At 35.9% G+C, this 23,713-nt stretch overlaps 2 protein-coding genes and 1 non-coding gene across 3 annotated transcripts; 2 read left to right on the plus strand and 1 right to left on the minus strand.

The window, feature by feature from the left end:
* Positions 1 to 3,159: 3,159 nt before the first annotated feature.
* Positions 3,160 to 6,071, minus strand: LOC147299181 (P-loop containing nucleoside triphosphate hydrolases superfamily protein). The gene is made up of 4 exons (XM_086230137.1): positions 5,521 to 6,071; positions 5,370 to 5,426; positions 4,841 to 4,920; positions 3,160 to 4,743 (listed from the first exon to the last, which is right to left on the minus strand). Exons 1-4 carry the CDS (start codon positions 6,013 to 6,015, stop codon positions 3,615 to 3,617), a joined length of 1,761 nt encoding a protein of 586 aa, XP_086086263.1. The 5' UTR covers positions 6,016 to 6,071; the 3' UTR covers positions 3,160 to 3,614.
* Positions 6,072 to 8,758: 2,687 nt separating this feature from the next.
* On the plus strand, positions 8,759 to 8,973 carry LOC147299182 (small nucleolar RNA U3). Its single transcript, XR_015120118.1, has one exon. It is a non-coding gene; the product is annotated as a small nucleolar RNA U3 (small nucleolar RNA).
* Positions 8,974 to 14,143: 5,170 nt separating this feature from the next.
* LOC147299183 (Outer membrane OMP85 family protein) lies at positions 14,144 to 21,354 on the plus strand. Its single transcript, XM_086254703.1, has 11 exons — positions 14,144 to 14,408; positions 14,587 to 14,653; positions 14,747 to 14,785; positions 15,005 to 15,149; positions 15,373 to 15,531; positions 15,653 to 15,723; positions 15,803 to 15,881; positions 15,983 to 16,098; positions 16,494 to 16,641; positions 17,118 to 17,187; positions 20,820 to 21,354. Exons 1-11 carry the CDS (start codon positions 14,375 to 14,377, stop codon positions 20,975 to 20,977), a joined length of 1,086 nt encoding a protein of 361 aa, XP_086110829.1. The 5' UTR covers positions 14,144 to 14,374; the 3' UTR covers positions 20,978 to 21,354.
* Positions 21,355 to 23,713: the final 2,359 nt, after the last annotated feature.

A 23,713-nucleotide genomic window follows, 5' to 3' on the forward strand; every position in this document is an offset into this window, starting at 1 on the left:
ACTTCGGAGGAGAGGGGTTGAAGATATTGGCGAGGGCGATTGAGAGGTTTGGCAAGGTGTATCAGAGAGTGGAGGCCGAAAAGTTGAGGCAGATGGTGGAGTTGGAGAAGCAGAGGTTGTAGTTCGCCAAAGACATGGAGGTACAGAGAATGGGGATGTTCATGGACACGTAGGTCTAGCTCGAGCAAATCAAGCACAGCAAGCGATCTGGCTCTAATGGTAAGGCAAATCTCTCATCTTTTTTTTTTTTTTTTGTCTATATTATATTTATTTTTGGTTTGTGTTTTGAGGACTTTATCTGTTGGTTTATGATTTTGTTGGATGTTGTTCATATGCTTTTGTTGAGAAGGTGTACTGAATTTGTGTATAATCTGAATGAGCCTTGACTTTGAAGCTTCTGTTAATTGTGAAGATCCAAACTCATGCTGATTGAGAAATTTAAAATTAGAGGTCTTACTTGAACTTTATAGTGGGCTTTGGCGATGTAGAAATAACTAAGATTGATTTTTGTATATGTTAATTAGAAACTATTTGCTTGTGTGCAGTGCCAAAACTTCAGTTCCCCCTTTGTATTGGTTATGACACGAATGCCAGATTTAGGGGTTTGAGTTGCCAGAGCTCTTACCAAGCAATTCATGTATGAGAACTATGATATGGAGAACTCTGAATTATTGGGAGGAATTTCAAAGCTTTGGTTTGGCTCGAGCTTAACTTAATGCGAACTAAGTTGTTTTAATATGTATCCTATGGAGGACAAGTCTAGGCGGCTAGGGATGGGAGTGGGTTGAGCTTGTTCATAGTTGTCTCTGTTTTGACAGATTTGGGCGGAGCAAGCTGGTCTTCAATCTGCCTCTTCAATCTGCCTCCTGTTGCTTAGCTTTGTAAGACAATGAATATCATGTTCTCACGGCCCTTGTCTCTGGGTATGATAACCATTTCTCCCTTGATTCTTTTTTGGAGACACAATCTCATTCACAAGGATTGTACTAGGTTTAAATTATATTTTCTAATTTATTGTTACTATCAAATAGTAACAATACTTAATTGCCACTGTCGGGCAGTAACAATACTTAATTGCCACTACCGGGCAGTAACAATAGATGATTGTTACTGCCGAACAGTAACAATAGATGATTGTTACTGCCGAACAGTAACAATAAGTGATTTTTGAATTTGGTTTTGATGTGTATCTTGCATTTTTTAACTAATTTTTATGTGATTGCCACTACCTGCTTGATAGTGACAATTGTTAAATAGTATTTTTTTGACAGTGGCTATTTTTTTGGCAGTGGCTATTGTTAAAAAGAAATAAAAAAAAAACAGAAGACACACGGCAGCTTCAACAAAAAAGAAAAAAAGAAGAAGACACATGACAACTTCATAAAAAAAAAAAAAAAAGGAAGTACATGCCTGCTTCAGCAAAAAGAAAAAAAGAAGAAGACAAAGATTTTTGTTTTTTATGTGTTTATGTTAGAAAAATACATAAGATTTGTATATGTATGTTGTTTCTGGGTTTTTTTTTAGCACAGTGCGAATAGTCATTATTCGATAGTGGCAATAAATAATAATTGTCACTGTGACAGTAGCAATTAGGTGATTGTTACTGTGTGATAGTAGCAAATTAGCAATCACCTAATTTGTTACTGTGTGACAGTAGCAATTAGGTGATTGTTACTCTCTTAATTTTGTGATTTTCTATGGTTTGAATTTTGGTGATTGTTATTGTATGACAGTAACAAGATATATTAGTTATCTTCAATAGGTGATTGTTACTGTCAAACAGTAACAATAGTTGATTGTTACTATCAGACAGTAGCAATAGGTGATTGTTATTATCAAATAATAACAATACCGGATTATCATTGCCAGGAAGTAGCAATAAGTGATTGTTACTATCTAATAATGATAATACTTGATTGCCACTGCTCGGCAGTAGCAATAGATAATTGTTACTATTCGATAGTAACAATTATATTTACTATTAAAACATAAAAGATTATGGATGTCTCATCTTGATTTTTTTTATTTTATATTAGTTATTATTTAACATGTTTATGAAATGAAAGATATCTAAATTATGATATATTTTTTTTTGGATAGTTTATGTACTAATTGGCATTGCCAATTGAAATGAAAAAAATAAATAAATAAATAAAGGAAAAAATGGCATTTTAAAAAATACTGTAGCGCGCTACAGTAACGGCATCACTGTAGCGCCGGGTTTTTAAAAGTGGGCCGCTACAGTATTTCACTGTAGCGTTTGGGCCGGATGAATAGTAAATTTAAAAAAATGGACTTTAAAAAAAAAACCCTTAGAAAAATGGGTCACTGATTAATAATTATATAAATAGCAACTCATACCCTAAACCATATACCTTCTATATACCATATACCTTGTAAAGCTATAACTCTCCATATACCCTATACCATGTAAGGCTATACCCTCTATATACCCTACATTATTAAATTTACTCAACCCTATCTTCTAAACCATAAACCACTCCTTAAATCCTAAATTATATTAAACTTATATACTTACAAACCTATATAAAATTATAAACTTAAATACTCCATAGTGATATTTAGTTTATAAACTTATATAAAATTACTAAAAATATTATAGTTTATATATAAAAAATACCATATTATAGTTTATATTGTTTTAAACTATAAAATATTATTAAAAAAAACCATTTTTATAGTTTATATTGTTTTAAACTTTTAATTAGGTTTTATTACATTTGTAATACCCTAATGTCTGGCAAAAAAACATATTTAAATATGTAATGTATATAGTTTTAATACAAAGTTTTTAATTAAACTAGTTAATACCCATAAATTATGTAATTATGTTTTTTTTGGTACAAAAATTATAAAATTATGTTTATATAGTTGTTTAGTTTATACATATATATTTTTTATTATTAAATTTTTTATACTTGATATTCCTAAAACTCTAGAACTCTAAAAAATTATAAAACCTATTACTTCCACCAATTTGTAATACCCAATATGCTGATGGCCAAAAAAAAAAAAAAAGGTAATACCCAATATAGTTGAGTGTTGAAGTCAAAGTGTCCAACCCGCATAAAGGCTTAAAGCTATTAATTGGGAAAAGTCGAAGTAATAAAGTGCAAATGAGTGCAAAATTCAAGTGAGTAAAATATAAAAAAGTCAAAATATTATATTATATCATCTAATCCATGCCGTCATATAAATTGTAACAATAGATGTCTTGGGCGTTATGTAGTTTACAAACACTATCTCAACATATTTGGGGAGAGAAGTAGAAACGAGATATACACGAATCCATGTATTTTCTAAACCAACTCCTTAGCTACACAAATGCTTCCACCAAATTAATGTAGGTACTTCATTTTTTCTCTCTTTCGGCCCTTCCAACTGGCTGCCCACCAACTGCTTCATCACTCAACTTTTATGCTGGTTTTAGTTGGGCGTGAAGGGACGGTAAGGGAAGTTGCAGGGATTGCCCCCAAGCACAGGAAAGAGAGAGAGATCAACATTACAGGCAACCCAAAATACTAAAACTAAATTGCAGATTCATCGGAGAAGCATAACTCAAGCAGAAAAAAGGTTAAGGCCGTATCAATAATTTATTCAACATTGACAGTACCCGTGTTCACTGGTTTCTGAAAGACTCTCGCTACTGGCATTCCATCACCACCATCATTTCCTACCCTCCAGGAGCGATCCTTTTTCCTCTGAGGCTTCTTGTGTTGTTTATGAGATGCAGTCGGCTTCCTGACAGTGACTTTCTTCTTGGTAGCAAGCCCATTGGCCATGTCAAATGAATTGAGGTCATCCAGCACATGATCAAGACCTGGTGCACATTCACCTTCATCGTCTGGAGGGTTTTCAATATCAGATGAATCTGATTCATGCTGTTCAGGCAAGCTGTGTCCAGCGGCATCTTCTTCGTTGGTCATTCCAGGAGGTATTTCAAAGTGCGACAGCTTCCCATCAATGTAATCCTTCAACATTTGGCGGGCAGCTCTAGTTTCATCAGGCAGCCCACTTGAGGCAACATACCCACGAGAGGCACAGTAGGCCCTCAGAAGCTCTGATGCCAGAGGTGGCCGTGTCTGCAGTTCATATGATTTGGGTTTTGGCAGATCAATATTGTAAACTTCTTCAATAACATGTCTTGGAACTCGATTGGCCACTACCTGCACAGCCTCCCTATGCTCAGTCATTCGATCAATTGGCAATACACCACAAGCAATCATCTCATGTCTTGAGCTTGAAAAGGATGGAAACACTAATCCAGGGCAGTCACATAGGGTCATCTCATCAGATATAATCAATGTTTGAAAATGCTTCGTCTTCCCAGGAGTAGAGGTAACGCCTGTTTTCTTCTGGCCAACCAAGGCATTAATTGTCGAGCTCTTTCCCACATTTGGATACCCAACAAATCCCACAACTACATTTTTTGAAGCTGAATTTCCAGCAACATTTCCACTTTGAGAATGACTGTTAGATGGACTTATGCCACTGGATCCCGATTTCCTCCTCATTTTGACTATCTCTTCTGCCTCAGACTGTAAACGAGCTAAAAGCTCAGTCCTCCCATATATTTTTGTATCAGAGTCATCCGACTGCAAGCTATTTTCTGTCTTCGACGGCAAACTGAGATTTTTCCCTTCTATAGCTGCTGAAGCGACTTTAGCAGACCAAAACACAAAGAGAATATCTTGAGCACGAAAATAGTTTGCCCACTTCTCTCTGAAGAAACAGCCAAGCAATAAAAGATATTAAGCGGGTGTAAAATTGAAGAATTGATAAGCTGACGCACAATTACGATAAGAATCAAAAATCTTACCTAACAGATAAAGGTAAAAGGTCTGCTTTGTTAACCAGAAGCATTGTCCTTTTGTGCTTGTCAACCTCTCGTGCATATGCCTGCATTAAAGCAAAACTACTGTCATGTATGAACTCATTGTCTATTTAAAGAAGACCAAATCAAGCTTTCAGAGAACAACAACAACAACATATCTGCTCATTTCACCCTCTCTTCATTTCAAACTGTTTTGAGATTGCCCATAAGTATAAACAATGAATCACTTGAAAATTCAATGGGGAGAAACTTATACCATCAAAGATTGACAGGGAAAAAATCAAGCATCTCTTGCTTTACAAACATATATGTAAACCAACTTATTACGGTTATTCTTCAATGAAGACCAAAATACACAGTTACAACCTCATTTTACCACTTAAATAATTTCTGACAATTCATCAAATAAGTAGAATAAACCAATGTGTTCTTATTCCCTTATTAATCAACATCCATTCTTTAAAAGAAGACCTCCAGAGGAAGTAAACAAGCGGATGAATCATCAAAGCATTACCTCAAGATCAGGGCAGCGGTAGAACAGAGGATCGCGAGCATCAACAACCATCACAAGCTGAAAACAAACAAACCCATAATTAGTAACATAATGATAAAATTGATAATGAAAAAGAGACGAGGCAAAATGGGTATAGCCATGGCCATATTACCAAATCGCTACGCTCAACGACGCGCCACAGCTGCCTCCAAATATCGAGATTCTTCTCAAAAGGGGTGAGAAGAAGGTTGTCATTCTCCTCAAGCCTGGCAAGGCTTCTGCGCCAGACCAAGAAGGCCTGCCTTTCATTGTCATCGAGCTCTTCCACAGACATTTCTGGGGTCCACGGGGGCCTCCGCGGGACCCGAAGGGCCTCGGCATGCAAGGCCTCCTCTTTCCTCTTGTGCTCCATTTGTTGGTCTGGGGTGACCTCAGTCCCATCCAGATTGATGAGGAGGTTGGGGGCGGAGTGGTTGAGGGAGAAGAGGCGGTCGGCCTCGTCGGCCTGTTCGACGATGGCGTCGATGTCGCTGACTTCGGTGACGGATTCGAGAATCTTCTTGTGCTGCTTCTTGTACAACTGACCTTTCTCTTTGTTCTGTATGACCAACTGGTTGTGCTGCCTCACCAGAGCCCTCCCCAGCCCCGTCTTCTCGTTCTTCCCCATTTTTCTCTCTCTCTCTCTCTCTCTCTCTCTCTCTCTCTCGATCAACTGGTTTTGTGGTTTTGAGAGCGGTCGTATGGCGGTGGCCGTCGGTTGTTGTTGTACAAATTGAATACGTTTTCCAGGGTTATTGGCTTCCACACACTACAGAGTACAGACCTGTTCATTGGGCTCGGGCAATCCGTTTCGACTGTCAAAAACTTGTTGGGCTTAATGGGCCGAGCTTACGGGCCTTTATGGGTTTAAGAAAGGTCCATTCTGGTAGACCTGGGCTGAAGTTTTTCGACGGGAGTGGGATACATGTGTAATGTCGTGAAAGCTATTCGATGGAAGGAGAGAAAAAAGTGAAGTGTGGAAGGGAGGAAGTGGTGGATACAAAATGGGGCTTACATAGTTACATACTATATTATTCTTAGTTTTAAAATTTATTATTATACTTATTTAATGTAAAAAGGACATAATTGATCTTTTTCTTTTTACAATTCACAAATAAAGTTGTCCTAATATTAGCATAGGTTAGAAGGATTCTTTTTGTTTTTAAACAACGGATGCACTTATTTAGTTAATATTAGAGTGCAGTATATCATATATGTCATCTTTAACTCATAATATAAAAAAAATTAATTGACGTAGGATACATGACAAACATTTTATTTAATCTCTACTACACCTATTGTTCAAATTTAACAATAAGGAGACCTTTGTAAGTATTAGTCATAAAGCAAATGGTCATACCGTTCATGTCAAATCCTTTCACGTGTCATTTTGCCTTGTTGTCTCTGGGTGAAAATTTTATTAGCTGTCTTTGACTTCAACTATACAATATTTAATAATTTAATAATAAAGAATGTTGAATTAAAGGATTGAAGCATTAATATTAGCTTGCCGAGTATCCCGAGTTGAGCTTCAGTTTACACACTGAGAGATCGAGAATAGGTGGAGAGAAAAAAAGCAGCAGAAGCAAGAAGAAGAAAAAACCAAACCAACAACAAAGTCTCATTCTCTCTCTCTCTGAAATAATGCTCTGCCTGTAAATGTGTCAGAGACTATGGCCATCCTTTTTGTTTCATAGAAACTTTCGTTTTCAATTGTATAGTTTGTTTGATTTCGATTGTAGATCCATATTTATCTTTATTTTGAGCTCAGATCTGTAGTTGATTGCATTGAAATCGATTTTTCAGTTCGTAGTTTCAATTTTAGTTCGTAGTTGTAGTTTGCAGTTTCAGTTTGCAGTTGCAGTTTTAGTTTCAATTCTCAGTTTCAGTTTGCAGTTTCAATTTTAGTTTCAATTCAGAGTTTCAGTTTCAGTTTCAGTTGAAATTTCAATTGCAGTTGCAATTTCAATTGTAATTTTATTTATGAAAATTCTCAAATTTGATGTACTAGTTTGAATTTGAAGTCTCATAATTCTTAAATTCTTCATTACTGTAACAATTTCATAAAGACTTTCTTATTCTATGTGCGTGTGTTTTTTTTTTTTTTTTCATTTTTTTGGGTTTGCATATCTAATAATTTTCTGAAATATAGAGTCCTCCTTTTAATGTTTTAGATTTGGGCGCGCACTTTAAGGAATTTTTTTGCATGTGTCGTTAGCTTGCAGGTAGTGTTCATCACTTTCCGCTTTCATGGTTGATTAGATTCAATTTTAAAGTTGAAATTTGGGTTAATATATATTACTTGGAAGTTAGTTTTTGTGGGCTTGTGCATTTTTGTGTCCTTTTTTATCTTGTGTCATGTGTTTTTTGTTGGGCTTTATAGGGGGTGGGCTGCAGTATGTAGAAGGTGGGGTTTGAGTAATTATTTTTGTTTGGATGCTTTTAATTAATTTAAAAGATTGTCAATACCTTGTAATTAAGGGACTCATATAAAAATACACTAGTAGGACTTAACATTATAAGTTTTCAAACCGAGAAAGGTTCAAAGCAGCCTCACGAAATCTAGCATAGTGTTACTCTTATGAAGCTACCATATTGATATGGGTGGAGGGATTTGACAGACATTGATTACAGAAATGTAGTTCAAGGACTGCTAGTGTTAATATTAGAAACTTGGATCATATAAATCCTTGTAGCATCCCAATATTTCATAAATCACCTCCACTCGATAGTCTGATTTGTCCCCATATACCTTTGGCCTTTTTCTTAGTTCTTTTTTTCTTTCAATCATCAGTGAATTGAGTAGGAGGTTACTGCAACAAAAGGAGGGCACTAGAAACATAAGGCAATAGGATGTGAAAGAAATATTAATGTTATGCAACAACCATGTATTGCCATTTGCCAATGAAGCTTTTGTGTTGCATCCAGAATGTACTGTGCAAAGAGTTGCGTATGTAAGAATATTTGTGGTCCTGTGGAAAAACAACATGGTATTTGGTTCTTGTATTGCACTGAAAACCAAAACAGCACTCTCAAGGTAATTAACTTTGAAAAAGGGGAAACAAGTTTGAACCCAGTTGAGTATAGCACCAAACTTGAAGGAGAAAATGAAAGATGGCCAGATGGGGTGCCAAGTTGCGATAATCGAATTTCAGGTGATGGGTGTGATGTAGAAGGGGAAGCTTTGAGGGGAGAGAGAGAGAGAGAGAGAGAGAGAGAGAGAAGAATTGGAAACGTTGAAAGACATGGAAATAGGGAAAGGTCTTGAAAGCTAAAGACAATGTGGCTCAGAAGTCAGAACTCACAATCCCACATCGAAAATTTAACAAATAGTGAGGCGGTACATAAACCACAACATCCGAACAACAGTCACGACCTTACTTGAACAGGATCTGTTCTATAGGATCGTACATCTGAATCCTTGAGTTCTAAGGAGACAGGAATCCAAACCTGGTGGATGAATTATGACCGTGCGATTAGAGCGTGATTAACGGTTCTGTGGTCTTTGGTACCACTGTGGCTGTAGAGGATCGTTCTCAACCAGAGATCTTCTGGTTGGGATGGTCGCACGGTTGTCTGACAGGTTCCCCTCTTTTTTTTTAAATTATCTTTTTGCCAATTTCTTCTCTTTTGCGTTTTTTACTTGCACGCCTATTCAATTTAAGCACCATCAAGCTCCAATCTAAATAGCCAAGCAACCCAAAAAAAAGAGTACTGGAATACAGTAGTAGTAGAACCATGTACAATTTATCAGAAAAGAAAAGAAAAAATCTCTAAAGCATACAAAAACTCTTAACAATTCATTAAAAAGTATGAAGAGGTGCAAGAAATTTTTGTATTTTTTTTTTTCTAGTGTTCCTCTTTTCTAGGCTAAGCAGGGGATAAACACCATTTTGACTCTTCATGTTCTTTTACGTTTGTCTTTCTTTCTCTCTCTATATTTTGCTTTTTTTTTTTTTTGTTGCATATGTAGCAGAAGGAAATCAAAGATGGCTATGGTCCTATGGATTTCATGGGTTACATAGATTTCAAATCTATATAATAAAACAGAACGATTTTTTAATTTTAAAATTTATCTCCGGCTCCAAATGATTGAGATCGTTTCAGCTTTCATCCAGTAGTCTGTTATTTATTTTCAAATTTACTTTCTCAATTCTCACCCATAAGAATTGGTTTGTCACCTCTCTTTTCTTAATTAATTTCCCCTTAACATTCAACTTTGTTAATTAATTTCCCCTTTGAACATGCCACCAGCATGGGTTACCCCTAGTGTTAAATAGTGGGTGAGAGTGAGAGTGTGAAATAGACCTAAAATGTTAAATAGTGGGCCGAAGATGTGAGAGTGAAAATGAGTGAGATTAATATTTGAGAATGAAGTATAGATCCGACTGAGAGTGAGAGCAAAATTTTCGTGGAGCCTAACAAATGTGAATTGACAAGGCAGCTTTTATGGAGAAATTAAGTTTGTTTTAAAACTGAAGTCATTAATTAAGAGGGAAGGGGCAAATTTGTAAAAGCCGGGGGTGGGAAAAAGCAATCGACAGCTGCATTGTGCAGTGTCAACCATGTCCCCCACCCGCTCCCACGCGCGTCATCACACCTACGGCCCAAATGCAAGAGTCGTTGGGATCAGATGCCTCCTGCTATCTGGCTGTTACTAATTTTTTTAAAAAAATAATATTTATATATATATATACACTGGCCCAGGCGCGTGGCGCGATCTGGGCCGTCCTTTAAACTATCCGTTGGTGATCCAACGGTTGACATTATTTTACCGTTATATCAACATTAAAAAATACAGATAAATTACAAAAAAATCAAAAAAATTATTTAAAATTTCTCAACGGTTATTTCATCATTTTTCCTATAAATTGAACATTAATACTTCATTTTTTCACACATCTATCTATCTTTTTCACTCACTCATATATATATATTTTGCATACAAACTTTGGTTGTAGAATTTTTTTTTTTCAATCATGGTGAATCCAAAGGGTCCCAATTGGTCAAATGAGGAAGAGGTAGCTCTAGTTGTTGCTTGGATGCAACACTCCGAAGATTGTGAAATTGGCGTCAATCAAAGGAACACGGAGTTTTGGCGTAAAGTGTACGATGAATTTATTTGAAATTGTCCTTAAGGCATGGCTAATGGGCGACAACTTGGGGCGGTCCAAGTTCACTTCAAGAAGATAGGGCAAACCACTACGAAGTATCAAAAATTTATCTTGGCAAGAGAACAAGAACGCACTAACAGGAAAAATCAAATTGATGTAGTGAGTTTTTTTGTTAATTAAATTCAAATATATTTGTTGCCCAAAAAAAAATAATGAATTTTTATACCATTTATGATTCATTAATTTGTTTTGTCAACGCAATACCAAACACTCCACTCGAGAAACCGTCCTTTTGCATACCACTATTATTTTGTTAAGATGCAACACTTTGTGAAGTGGCAATGTGAACCGGAGGGGAATCGAACTGACACTCCCACCGAGGCCGACACCCCCACTGATGCGAATGACACGATTCGATTGAGTGTAGATGAGGATGCTCCAGCCTTTCAACTAATTGGTAATCGCTCGAAGCCACTTGGCAGAGATAGGTCAAAGAAGGCCAGACACGATAGTGCTCAATCGACTCAAGTTGCCGACGGTATCACCACCCTTGTCCAATGCACGACGTCGTTGTAGAAACAACAAGAGCTATTCATGGGGCGGTTTGATGATCGAAAACAAAGGCAAGAAGACTTGATCATTATGGGCAAGAACCTCAACACCATGTCCGGAAACCAACAAGTGTTTTAGGAGGCACGACAGCGTGAAGTTATGACAAGATGGAATTCAACTGCTGCAGCCTAGACCACCCATGGCACTTCAAGCTCAGAAGGGTACTATCCAAACACCAACTTTTCACAATTTGACTAAATGTATTTTTATGTGCGTTTCAATTATGTTTGTTGTCTACTTTATCTAAGTGTGCGTCTTTTCAATTATGTGTACTCTTTGTCGTGTAGTTTTATGAATTTTAATAAATTATTCTATTATTAAATGTCACATGAGCAAGCTAACTTTGATTCCTTCACATGACACATTGATAAGACCATATGATTCCTTTGCCTGGGATCAACAATGACATTAACGTCTTGGATGACTCCCATCTTTTTGATGTTGAAGAGCAACAGTGCAACCCTCAAGTGAGATACAAAGTCAATAAGAACGACTACACATGAGGTATTATCTAGTGGATTGGATTTACTCCAAATGGGTCACATTGATCAAAACAATATCAAATCTGGTAGGAGATGCTAATAAACTATTTGCAAAGTATCAAGAGTCCTACAGGAAAGATGTTGAGAGGGCTTTCGGGATTCTAAGGGCGAGATGAGAGATTCTTAAAAAACCCGCCAAAGGATGGAGCCTCAATGATCTCGGTTATATTATGAAGCCGTGCATAATTATGCACAATATGATCATTGAAAACGAGCGGCCAGAAAACGAAGATGATGAATCGGATGATAACGTTAACCATGTTGAGGAAAGGACCGCTCGAGCTGTGGCACAATATGAAACTTCATCAGGGGGCGGAGGTGAAGGTTATCGTCCACGTCGTGTAGTGGAGAGGCTTTCTCGGATGAGGTTGATTAAGTCAAGGGCACTTCACGATCGACTAAAGCAGGATATGGCAAAGCACCTCTGGATACGCCAAGGAAGTCGCACCCACGTACGACAAGGAAGTCGCGCCCATGCACGACGCCACCGTTGAATGTCAACATTTTATGTGTGTCAATTGTGTTTATCGTTTATGTGTGTTGCATTTTGTTTTAATATCGTGTTTCTAGTAAAGCACTTTTGTGTGCATGTTTATGTTTGTCGATTTGTATCATATCGTGAAATAAAATAAATCGTGTTGTATTTAATTTTCTTGTTTTATGCATTTCAAACATTAAAAAAATACCAAACAACTTGAAAGACCGTTGGTGGAGAAAAAATATATAATATATAATATAGTTAATAAAATTATAAATCCAAATATAGTCAATATTGACATTATATTAAAGATCTCTTTAAAATAAAACCAATGGTATAATTTTTATAAATATTTAAGCTATAAATTATAACATGACTATCACTTAATTACTCTAAACACCACTGCAGCTTCAGCACATACCACTCTCACTCTCAAGACAGAAAATCACTTTCAGGCCATGTATTTATAACATGGCCAAAAAATCTCTCTCAGCACATATCACTCTCACTCTCAAGACAGAAAATCACTCTTAGCACCACTATGCTTCCATGCTTGAGAGTATTGAGAAACTTATCAGATTGTTGTCTCACCATCTCAAGCAAGGTAGGTTCTCTTTGCTTTGAGAAACTTATCAGATTGTGGTCATGCACATGACTGCAAGTCCTTTATGGATGTAGCTTTGAGAATTTGGGCTCTAGGTGTTTGTGTAGAAGCTTAAAAAAGAAAGGGCACTTTGGAGAATTAAATTGATAAAATAAATTTAAGAGAATAAAGAACATAAGAGGAGTGTAGAATGACTTTTGAGGAATGCGGATATCCTTTTTAAAATATTAACATACTCTTCCTCTTTGTTTTATCTCGAAAACAGATTTGGTCCTTATATTTTATATGGCTAATTACAAATAAGTCAATAAAACTTTTCACAATTACATTTTAATAACTCCACTTTTTTATAATTTCATTTTAGTCATTATTAACCAAAATGACAAAATATGAATTATAATAAATTAATAAATATACATTACTATTCATATTTAGATTTGTATTACGATTATTTGACTGTTACGCAGCAAAACGGTTTCTGCCCAAAACCCGAGACCTAAACCCTTAGTCATAGGCTCGTGAATCCTAATTCTAAACCTTAAACCTCATTTCTAAACCTTAAACCCCATTTATATACCCTATACTCCATTTCTATACCCTTAACTAAATTAAGGGCAACGTCATAATTTTACGCCCATAATTAATAAATAAAAAATTGATGGGCAAATTAGTGTTTTTCAATGCACCAAAATACATGACATCATCAAGTGGATTGAGTTTAGTGATTAAAATGGGCTGGGTCATTAACTAAAATGTAATTTCTCAAAATATACTATTGACTAATATGAGATAGGAAATTTTGTATTGACCTATTTGTAATATTGAAATTTTTTTATTGATTTTTTTGTAATTTGTTATATTTTATATTATTTTCTATTAAGGACATTGTGCACATAACATGAAAATTTTTTAAATTGAAATTAATAATTTGTTTAAAATGACGAGTTGTACTCTAAAATGATGAAAAATCATGTATGTAACATTGAATTTGATTTTCAAACAAAAATTTTAAAAAATCTTACACTTAAAGTTCAAACCCTACAAATTTTGTGAGTCTTAATCTCTTTAGCAAATAAATACTGAGATTAGTGATAGAAACTCATAAGATGGTCTTTTAATCCCCCAACAAAAGTTTTCTTGAAAACAAATGAATCATTTATTCCAAATTAAAATTTTGAATTTTGTTAAAATTGACCATATTGCAAACAAAATAAAATATACCGATCAAATGCGAAATTTTGAAACTATATGGACTAGATTAGTTTGAGGCAAACGTAAAACGCTGGGACCAAAATTGGTTTTTTCCAATTTTTTTTAAGAAAAAATTTTAGAATGTCTCACAGAACTTACTAGTACCCACGTGCAGGAAAGAACAATGAAGAAGCAAAAGGGATAACAAACATTGGAAGCTAGGAATAAAACTAGCTACTTCTCCATTACAAGACGTCACCCAAATACTTCATAGCACCCATCCATTACACAAACAAAAGCCCACACCACGTACACTAACTCTCTCCCTCTCTCTGTACCACTTTGGGCAGCTTCTTCACTCATGCAAATGTGCAATCCCTGTGTCTCTCAGTCCTCAATTCCATTTAAATTTTGATGGTTGATGAAGCAAAGTTAATGCTAATGGGATGGGAGCTCAGAAGAGCATCCATGCTGGCAAAGGTGAGATACCCAGTTTACTGACAATCTTTCATTTCACCTTTCATATTAATTCAATTTCTTCAAAGGTTCATTCTTTATGGTGGGATTAATGGGTTGATTTTGATTTTTGTATCAATGCTTTTATTGATGATGATGGTGGGTAATGTGTTCTCTATCTCTATTCTTTTCTATGTAACAGCCAAGATTGATGTCAATGTTGATTTCACTCACAAGCTTTGTGCTTCTTTGATGCTTCCTCCTTTGAGGTTCTTTCTTATTTCATTCTTAGGGCCTTTGTTTTTTCGGGGGAAATTTTTTTTTACCCAACTGAGTGGTTGATTTCTCTCCCTTTTTTACAGTAATGGCAGTGGGAGTCCTCTCTCCCTCATAATTGGGAGGTAAGAGTTTTGCTTTATTTATTAATTTTTGTATTAAAAGTTTGGGCACTTGGTGTTTTAAGTTCTGGGATTTTTCCCCTAGTTGGTTTCTTTTATGTAGACTTATTCTGGTTTATGTGAAATGTAAATTGGGAAAGAAAGGATATACCAATATTTAAGTTGATATCGATTTTCACTACTTGGCCCAAAATATTTGTTTTTATTTTCTTTTTATTGCAGTCTTTGCATCAAACATCCAAACTTATTTGGTGGAAGTGAGAAGCTTGATGTGTCATGGGATAAAGGCCTGTATGATTCTAATGTCTTACTGGCTTATAGAAGGCCAAGACCCGAATGGCTAGCTCAACAGTCTTTTGTAGTACAGGTTATTTATCTGCTTTATTCTTTTTGTTTTTGCTAGAACGAATTTGGTGCATGTGTTAAAATTAAAAGACTATATATTACACACAAAATTGGAACTTACTTCTGGCTACTTTCCGGACCAATTTCTATATTAACCTAACCCATTTGATAATTTGATGTAACATTTTGTTTTGAGTAAAAATTCATGGCATAGGTATCCTAATATGTAACTTTGTACATCTCAGCATTCGATTTCACCTGAGATAGGGGTTCATGGCATTCCCATGGACAATTTCTCCCGTTCAGGTAGTGGAGGTGTCAATTTGTCTCGATTATCAGTAGGCATGGATCTGAATGAGCCTGCAAGTTCCAAATGGAGTAGCACAACTAGCATAAAGTTTGAGGTACGGGAACAAATTCCATTTTCCACTTATCAGTATCCATGTGGAATCTGTTTTCTTCTAAGATTTCTATCTGTGACTTCCAGTCTAGTTAATATGGAAAAATTTATCATGTGCTATGCAGCATGTCCGGCCTGTGAATGATAATGGCCGCTCTATAAGCCGAGATTCTGATGGGTTTCCTGTGACATGCAGGTAATCTAGCGTTTTAACATTTATTTTCTGAACAATTTGTTAGACTGATTTTTTACATTGTAAAATGATTATTATTCAGTGGAAGTCCCCATGATAGTATGGTAGTTCTGAAGCAAGAATCTCGGTTTGCAAAAGCAAATGATCACAGCTTTTTTCACGTAAGGCTTATTCAAATTGTGATCAATAATGCGACATCTTGGGATGTATATTTGGTAAGTGATGATACGTGACACTAAATGGGAGTTTTTCTTGAATGCAGTTCAGTCTGCAAATAGAACAAGGGATACCAGTTCTATCAAAGTGGCTAATCTTTAACAAGTTTAAATTCATTGCATCAAAGGGAGTGAAACTTGGGCCAGCATTTCTCTTGACAAGGTGAGCAAGGTTCCTCATTTTATGTACAGATGTCAGATAGTTGATTGAGAAAGGGAAGAGAGAGTAACTATGAAGTAGAGACTAAGACATTGGGAAGGGGGTGTAACTACGAAGTAGTGACTCTACAATTTGGGCCAGCATTGTCATATTGTAGTTGAAAATGGGAAGGGAAGAGAGTGTAACTATAATATGAACCATGAAGCATATAACAGGATTAGAATTAATCTTGAGAAACTACTGTTTGTGTTTGAAGAATGACATCTAACCTGCTTCAGAATCTTAATAAGTCCACTTTGTCAGTCAGATGCACAATCCAGCATATCTATCTGCTTTCTATAAATTATGGATAATCGACCCTGACTCTATCTGAGTTCTCATACTTTTTCCTTGGACAGACTGACAGGTGGTTCCCTTGTAGGGGACATGGCTCCTTACCAAGCATTTGCAATTGGAGGTCTCGGCAGTGTGCGAGGGTATGGTGAGGGTGCAGTGGGATCTGGGAGGTCGTGCTTGGTTGCAAATAGCGAATTGACATTGCCTTTTGTATGTGATACCTTTATCGTTTTTACATATATGACATTTGTTGCATTATTTTATTATCCTAGGACGTCATTCTGGAATCTGCTGAGTAATCTTCCATAATAAGATCATTTAACAATAAAATACTATTGTTCCAAACCAAAAAAAAAAAAATTCATCCAGCAATTCCATGGCTTAACCTAGACATTTTACGGCCATTAAATTGTAGACCTTAATGTGGATTTAAAGTTATCATGCACCGTTTTATTTATATCTGTTGACAAATCAATCTGGTTTCTCAGTTCTTTTTCTAGTAAATTGCTTATAAATGCTTGCTGAATTCTTTTTTTTTTTTTTTCTTTTTTGTGCTATACAAATGGTTTACCTTTTTATTTTTAAGATTTTTTTTTTTGTATTCTCAGTTTTTCTAGTAAATTTCCTTTTTTGTCTGAGATGAACTTAGCACAAGCATTACCTCCAATGTTGTTTATTATCTTTAGAACAAGATGCTGGAAGGTGCTGTTTTCTTGGACTGCGGAACTGATTTGGGGTCTGCTCATCATGTACCTGGTGAGTTTAACTCTTTCACTTGATTATTTAATATGCTTAGCAGCATTTTCAGTCCCTGTGATTTCATTAAAATTAATAGTCTTCAGAATTTTAGTTTGAATAATTAAGTCTGCTTACTCTGCTTATTAAGCGTTTCAATTTCATTGACAGTGCTAGTGTACACAATGACATATGTTTCTTTTTTCTCCTACCAAAATTCTGTGACTGTTATCAACATTGATGTATAAAAATGCATCTCTATTTCATGTGCAACCAAGGCCTTCACTCACCACCTTGAAAGTCTCAAATAAAACCTTTAGTTAATAGTAAACGCTGTACCATCTTGCAATGTTCCCGCAGAATAAGTATGAGTTTGCAGATGAGTAGTACGTTATTCAGCAGGTGGTGTGGCAGTCAAGTGGGAAAAGTGAGTTAGTCGAAGCTTCTATTATGTTAGTAGTCAGTTGGAACTGGAGGGAGAGCTTTGTAAGAAGGAATAAGGCGTATAACTAAAAACCAGTGTATGCAATACAATTTATGAGAAATTACAGAGAATTTGAAGCTTCCAGCGGGAAGATTACAGAAAAACTTAGTACAACCCATTCCCATATTCTTGATTTCCTTCTCAAGCCCTCTAAACATGAAATGAAATAATCGTCAGCATAAGTGCCTTAAGTTCTTCAAATCTCTCCTGGTATTCAGTGGAAGAACTCAACTGTTGCAGCTCATTGAATTCTCCTACTATATTTTTGGAAACGCCCCTATGAAAATCTCAGGCACAGATCTTCAACAAGCTCCTCCTGGTTATATTTCCTTTCCTTCTTGGTAATCTTGGAACCAATTATCAGCCTTTCCTTCCAAGAATGATGCTGCTTATAGAACTTTATGATCATCTTCTATTGGTGGTTCCTGCATTTCCTTACCCAACTTCTTGGATGATTTCCACAAAAGGCCTTGTTATTGTTTCTTTGTCCATGTGGCAATGTAGGCTTAAAATGGGGCCATACTGACATGCATACTAAAAATGTCAGATTTATTGTGCAAATCTAACGGAGGGTTAACATTGCAATGATGTGAAAACGTTTGGGTGAACGCTGCTCAAATTGAAAAGTTAGGGGAACAAATTACAATTTGGCCCAAACTCCATCAGTGCGAAGTTTGATTGACGCAAATAAAATTCTAAGGGTCTTTGGTTTTCATCTTTAGCTGGTTAGCAAGCCACACACCACCCCTCATGTTGGTCCATCTCTTCTTCATATTAGTCTCCCATTCAATTGCTTGTTAATTATGATACATCTTAGGACTTCTGAGATGTACTGATTACTAGTGAGCCGTGTGCCTCAGTTAGAATTTCACTTTTCATAGCTGGGTACAAACAACCTATTACCAAAGCATAGCAGTCCGTCTCGAACATGAAAATTCTGGTCTTTCCTATAGCAACTTCTTCCATGATTATGATATTTTTCTTGTCCCTCCTTAATACTCTCATTCAAAGTAGGTTGCATAGTTAGAGCAGCCATATGGGAATGATCACCACCCTTCAAAATTTTGAAATCAAGCTTCTCTAACTCTCTTGTAATTTATCATTGTATAGACAATAGATGCCACTTCAGCTTTCCTCGGATGATAATTAATTACATAGTCATAACCTTAACTACAGTTAGACAAACAAATTGCCATGCGTTAGAATTCAACCACTGCAGCTCTCCAATTAAAAATAAAGTAAATTAGCAAAAAGCCACAAAAAATGTAAGTTTCACTTAAAAACCCATGTAAAAGATCAACTTTTTTCCTGACGCCATATGTAAAACTAATAGAGTTACACTTTATCTTGTTATAATGCAGTATGTAAAGAGTTAACACTTTATTTTGTTATGATGCAATATGTAACTCTTGTAAAGTTACACTTTATAATTTCGTAGAATTACATTTTATTTGAATTATATAGTATTGTTTTAAGGTTTAAGCATTTAGAGTTTAGCTTTTATGACTTCATATTTAGGGTTTTGAGGGCTTTAGCCCTAAATTCTAAAGACTATACCATAAACCCTTAGCTCTCAAAAGAATTCAAAAATTAATTTAACTAAAACTTGGGTATGCTGGAATACCTAAATTGGGTATGCTTGAGTTTAAATAGTATTAGATGCTCTATACTTGATTTTTCTTGAATTGTGGCTTAGAAATATTTTTTGTGGCTTAAAAATAAATAGATTAAAAGTTTGGGTTTATGACTAAAAAATATTATATGTTGTGGCCTATTAATAAAGAACTCTTAAAAATATCACTGAGAATGAAGTATCCCTAAATTCTGAAGATACTGATGCCCAAAAAAGTGAGGTCCAAAATCTAACCCTCTATCAAAGCTCCCCCTCACCTACTCCCCCATAATTCTCAATAATTCTTTTATATCTCTCCCGCCAAACTACCTAAATAATAGCTAGCACACAGCAATCCCCCAAGACCTTAGCTTTCTTTCCCTTCGCAAAAAAGTGCTGCCTCTCTCCTAGCAAAGCAGTGCATCCTGCTGGGATAACCCGGCTGATATTTCCCTCCTTACACGAATTCAGCCACAAACTCAAAGCCACCGGACAAAAGTAAACAAATGATCAGTTGATCACCAGTTTCATATCCAGCTCTGCAGATAATACACCATTGAGGTTATAGGCACATATGTGGTCTTTGCCTTTGGATTGTATCACTTGTGGTCACCCTACCATGTGCCACCAGCCAACCCAATATCTGCACCTTTGGAGGTATTTTTGCTTTCCCAATAGAAGAATAGGCATAAAAAATTGAGCCACCTACATTACTGCATAAACACCTAAATATAAGAATTAACTGAGAATTTCCCCAAAGATTCCAAAAGCCATCTTCTCGCATCCTCTCTGCTGGTATGTACTCTGATTCAAGTCCAGAAGGAATTACCATTTATGGTATTTCAAATTAATCATTCATAAAAGAGGGGTCCACGTGTATGACCACCTAAAAGAGAGGTCCCACGTGAGGGGAAGTGTTGAGCACTAATCCCACATTAGTTTGGCTACGTGCCTAAAATAGCTACATATACCTATTTGGCCTCTTCACCTAATAGCGTAAGCTTTTGGGTTGTTTGCTTCAATATAGTTTGGGTTAGAAGTTCTAATTTTAATATGGTAGCAGAGCAGCCAATTCATTCATGTGCCAAACCCAATTGTGCTACACATGCTCCAAGTCACCCAATATAATTGATGCATGTGTTTGGCTCTGTTTGGTCACACGTGAGGAGGGTGTTGAGAATATTAAATCTCAAACGGGGTATTCTAGACTTTACATTTCAATATATAAAATTCTCATCTCCACCCATTACCAATTGATTTTAGGTTGGATGCTTAACTTTAGAAGTTGTTAATGTGATTCTTTCTTTTTTTTTTCTTATTGTATATTGGAGGAATAAATTATTCATCATTTTTTAAGTCTCAGCATTGAGTAACCCAACCAACCTGCAAACTAGCTCAACCAAAGTTGAGAGTGAAAAAATTGATAGTCATACAAACTTGGTTGACTGAGCCTCATACAAACTTGCCAATCTACTTTTTTCGTTGCTATTATGGTGTTGATCTCTTAATTTTGTTTCTTTTATTGATTATATTGTATATTTAATTTGGGAGTTTCAGGAAACCCAGCGCTGAGGCAAGGAAAACCAGGATCTGGAGTTGGGCTAGGATATGGCCTTCGTTTCAAATCACAGTTTGGCCATTTTGTGGTTGATTATGCTATTAACGCCTTTCATCAAAAAACAGTCTATTTTGGCATCAGCAACCTTGCTTCATGAATCCTCCAAATTCCAGAAGTTTTGGATTTCACTCTTTTGCCATCTCCATGTCTTTTTTTCAGCCACAGAGCACAGAGATAGTATACCATGTGCTCTTCATTACTGATCAAGTTTTGGCTTCTGTGAGTGCTCAAGCTGCAGTTATCCAAGTTCTACTCCCCAATTCGGATACTTAGTTGCAAATTCAAGAGAGTGGAAATAACTATTGTTTTATTTCCTATTTCTTAAATTAAATCTTTTATTTTATGAAATCATTTGGTAGATAAATTTTTACAGGATAGCTTTTTTTTTTTTTGGTTTCATCATTTCATGTAAAGTTACAGGATTGCTTTTAATTATTCTTTAAAACATATACCAGACTTGGGTTGGGAAAAAGGAATTGTTATGTACAAATAGATTCATCCCCATTATAGAAGATGGTTAAGTGCATATTCCTTATGATCTCATCATTAAAATTGTGGGGAAGGCATTCATCTGAATAGAGAGGTGATGCACTCTTCCCATTTTGATTTTACATTTCTCTAAAAGCTTCAGACTTCGGTCATCCGATAAATGCCTAAAAGATCAGATTCTCAAAGTTGTGTAGCTCTCTTACCTAAGACTGCAGGTGTAGTACCAACCGAGGAACGTAAAAGTTTGCACATGCTGTTGCTTCATAATTTTTGAGAGGTTTCAACCAAATTAATTTCCAACCCTCGCTGCCTAGCAACCTGTTCAGCTGAGTTTTCAAAGAGCAGCAGTAGTTTTGAAGTTGTTTTCAATACTTGGAAACATTAGAAAGCTGTTTTCTGTTTCTTGTTCTGAAAACAGTTTTTAGAAATCTCATTCCACTGCATGTTTTCAGAAATTAAACTGCTGGCTGAGCCCATCATTGGGTCTTAGTTTTGCCGTAGAGCTGGGTTATGCTAATGTGATTTTGGAGAAGGATGCCCAAAAGCGATTTGCCTTGTTTGTTTCGTTGATGATTGTGATGGGGTTGATGAAGTTCTTGTGGAGGATGTGCAATCTCTTTTGCACCAGTTTCATTCTTTTTCATGCCAATGGCAGCACGCCGTAATAAGGAAGCACATTGTTTAGCTAATTTGCCCTTTCTATTTCTGAGTTTCTGTCTTGTGGGAACAGCCATCCTGCCACTCTTCTCTCCTCTCTGAATATACTTGTTTCTTGAGTTGATGAAAGTTCATTTACAAAAATAAAAATAAAAATTGCCTACATGGGTTTTCACTTTAAAAAAGTTTTGGAAGTCCACAATAATACAAGAACTAAAAAAAAAAAATCAATTTTGATCTTGCTGTGTCCAGAGCGAAATCAAGTTTATAAAAAGAAAAGAAAACACCAAAAAAAAAAAAAAATCAAACATAAATTTCCAGTTGCATCAAAGCATAACTTATTTGAAGTTAAAGTTGGACCCGGTTGACGTGGGTAACTTAACTTGGAGGCTTTATTTAGAGTTTAATAATTCTTATTATTGTTCATTTTTTGCAAGCCTAAGGTAACATACATAGAGTGAAGCAAATATTACCCACTCTTGATGGTTTAATTTGTAGAAAGGTAAAGCGGTATCTTTCTAGCCAGAGTTTCTCTCTTGTAGTGGATTATAGACTCATTACAAGGATATTGAGGTTTTTGTATCAGATATGATATGCTAAGCCTATAAGAATATATTATAAAACTATTCTACCAACTTTAATTTCTTATATTTGACCAAGTAGTGGATAATGAAGAAAATAATTTCTTTCTTCCATTCAATATGATGTTGTGCAAGGAATTCATACTAGTATTGAGTTATAACTTATAACTGCATATTATAGTGATTGTGATAGACTTTTTTTTTTTTTGAGAATAAAGCAAATCATTGTATTAAAACAGCCAAAAAGGCAGAGAGAATACAAAATATGAGCCTAAAGGCTTACAAGAAAACAAAAACCCACAAAAGTGGAGCAAAAAAGCCCACAGAAATTCGAAGATCTCATAACATCGGCATCGAGCAGATACTATAGCCATCAAACGGAGCCAGAGAGGCACCGTAGGAATTAGCGAACTAGTCGCGTTTGGGTTCACGATCCTACCAACATCTCTAAGTCGAGGCTGACAATAGCGCAAAGTGGCGGATGTGGCAATAGTAACCGGTGGAAATATGACCGGTACCAGCGAAAATAGTGACTCCCTAACACCTTGTGATGAGCGCCAGAGAAAACCTGAAAGCATCAAAACACAAAACAAACCAAAACAAACAAAATCTGAAAAACTCTCACGAAGAGAGGTGGAAAAACTCTCGCAAGGAGAGATGAAAATACTCTCACTTATTGGGATGAGAGTATCCCAAAGGACAAAAATAAAAACACAGAAAAAGGAAAAGAAAAACAAAAGAGAGAGGGGCGAGGGGAGGAGCAGTCTGTGAGAACACAAGGGCCGCCCCTCCCCCATGGAGAGGTTAAGGAGAGGAGAGAGTTTTTTCTTTTGGGATGGCGGCTAGGGTTTTTCTTTTGGTGATTGTGATAGACTAGGATGACTTTGATAGATTAATGTTTGGTATACAGTGTACTACTTTAGATACAAAATTTTAATGTTTTTTCATTTTAATTACCAAAATTTTTATGTTATTTAACTTTAGATATTAAATTTCAGTTTAGGTGCTAACTTTAAAAAAACGTGGTTCTACTAAGCATTTAGCATTGTTTACCGAATGCTTGGGAGAATTTTTTTTTTTTTTTTTTTTGGTAAGAAACTCAACAC

The sequence above is a fragment of the Dryas octopetala genome, chromosome 1, assembly GCF_963921425.1.
Source record: "Dryas octopetala chromosome 1, drDryOcto1.1, whole genome shotgun sequence".
NCBI lineage: Eukaryota > Viridiplantae > Streptophyta > Magnoliopsida > Rosales > Rosaceae > Dryas > Dryas octopetala.

Bases quoted from the DNA above. Each gene is read 5' to 3' on its own strand.
- LOC147299181 (XM_086230137.1), bottom strand. From the start codon at position 6,015: ATGGGGAAGAACGAGAAGACGGGGCTGGGGAGGGCTCTGGTGAGGCAG. The intron at 5,427-5,520 runs GTAATATGGCCA...GTTTGTTTTCAG, and splicing joins TCGTTGAGCGTAGCGATTTG to CTTGTGATGGTTGTTGATGC. The intron at 4,744-4,840 runs GTAAGATTTTTG...CTGTTTCTTCAG, and splicing joins CTTTTACCTTTATCTGTTAG to AGAGAAGTGGGCAAACTATT.
- LOC147299183 (XM_086254703.1), top strand. From the start codon at position 14,375: ATGGGAGCTCAGAAGAGCATCCATGCTGGCAAAG. The intron at 15,150-15,372 runs GTTATTTATCTG...TGTACATCTCAG, and splicing joins AACAGTCTTTTGTAGTACAG to CATTCGATTTCACCTGAGAT. The intron at 15,724-15,802 runs GTAATCTAGCGT...ATTATTATTCAG, and splicing joins GGGTTTCCTGTGACATGCAG to TGGAAGTCCCCATGATAGTA.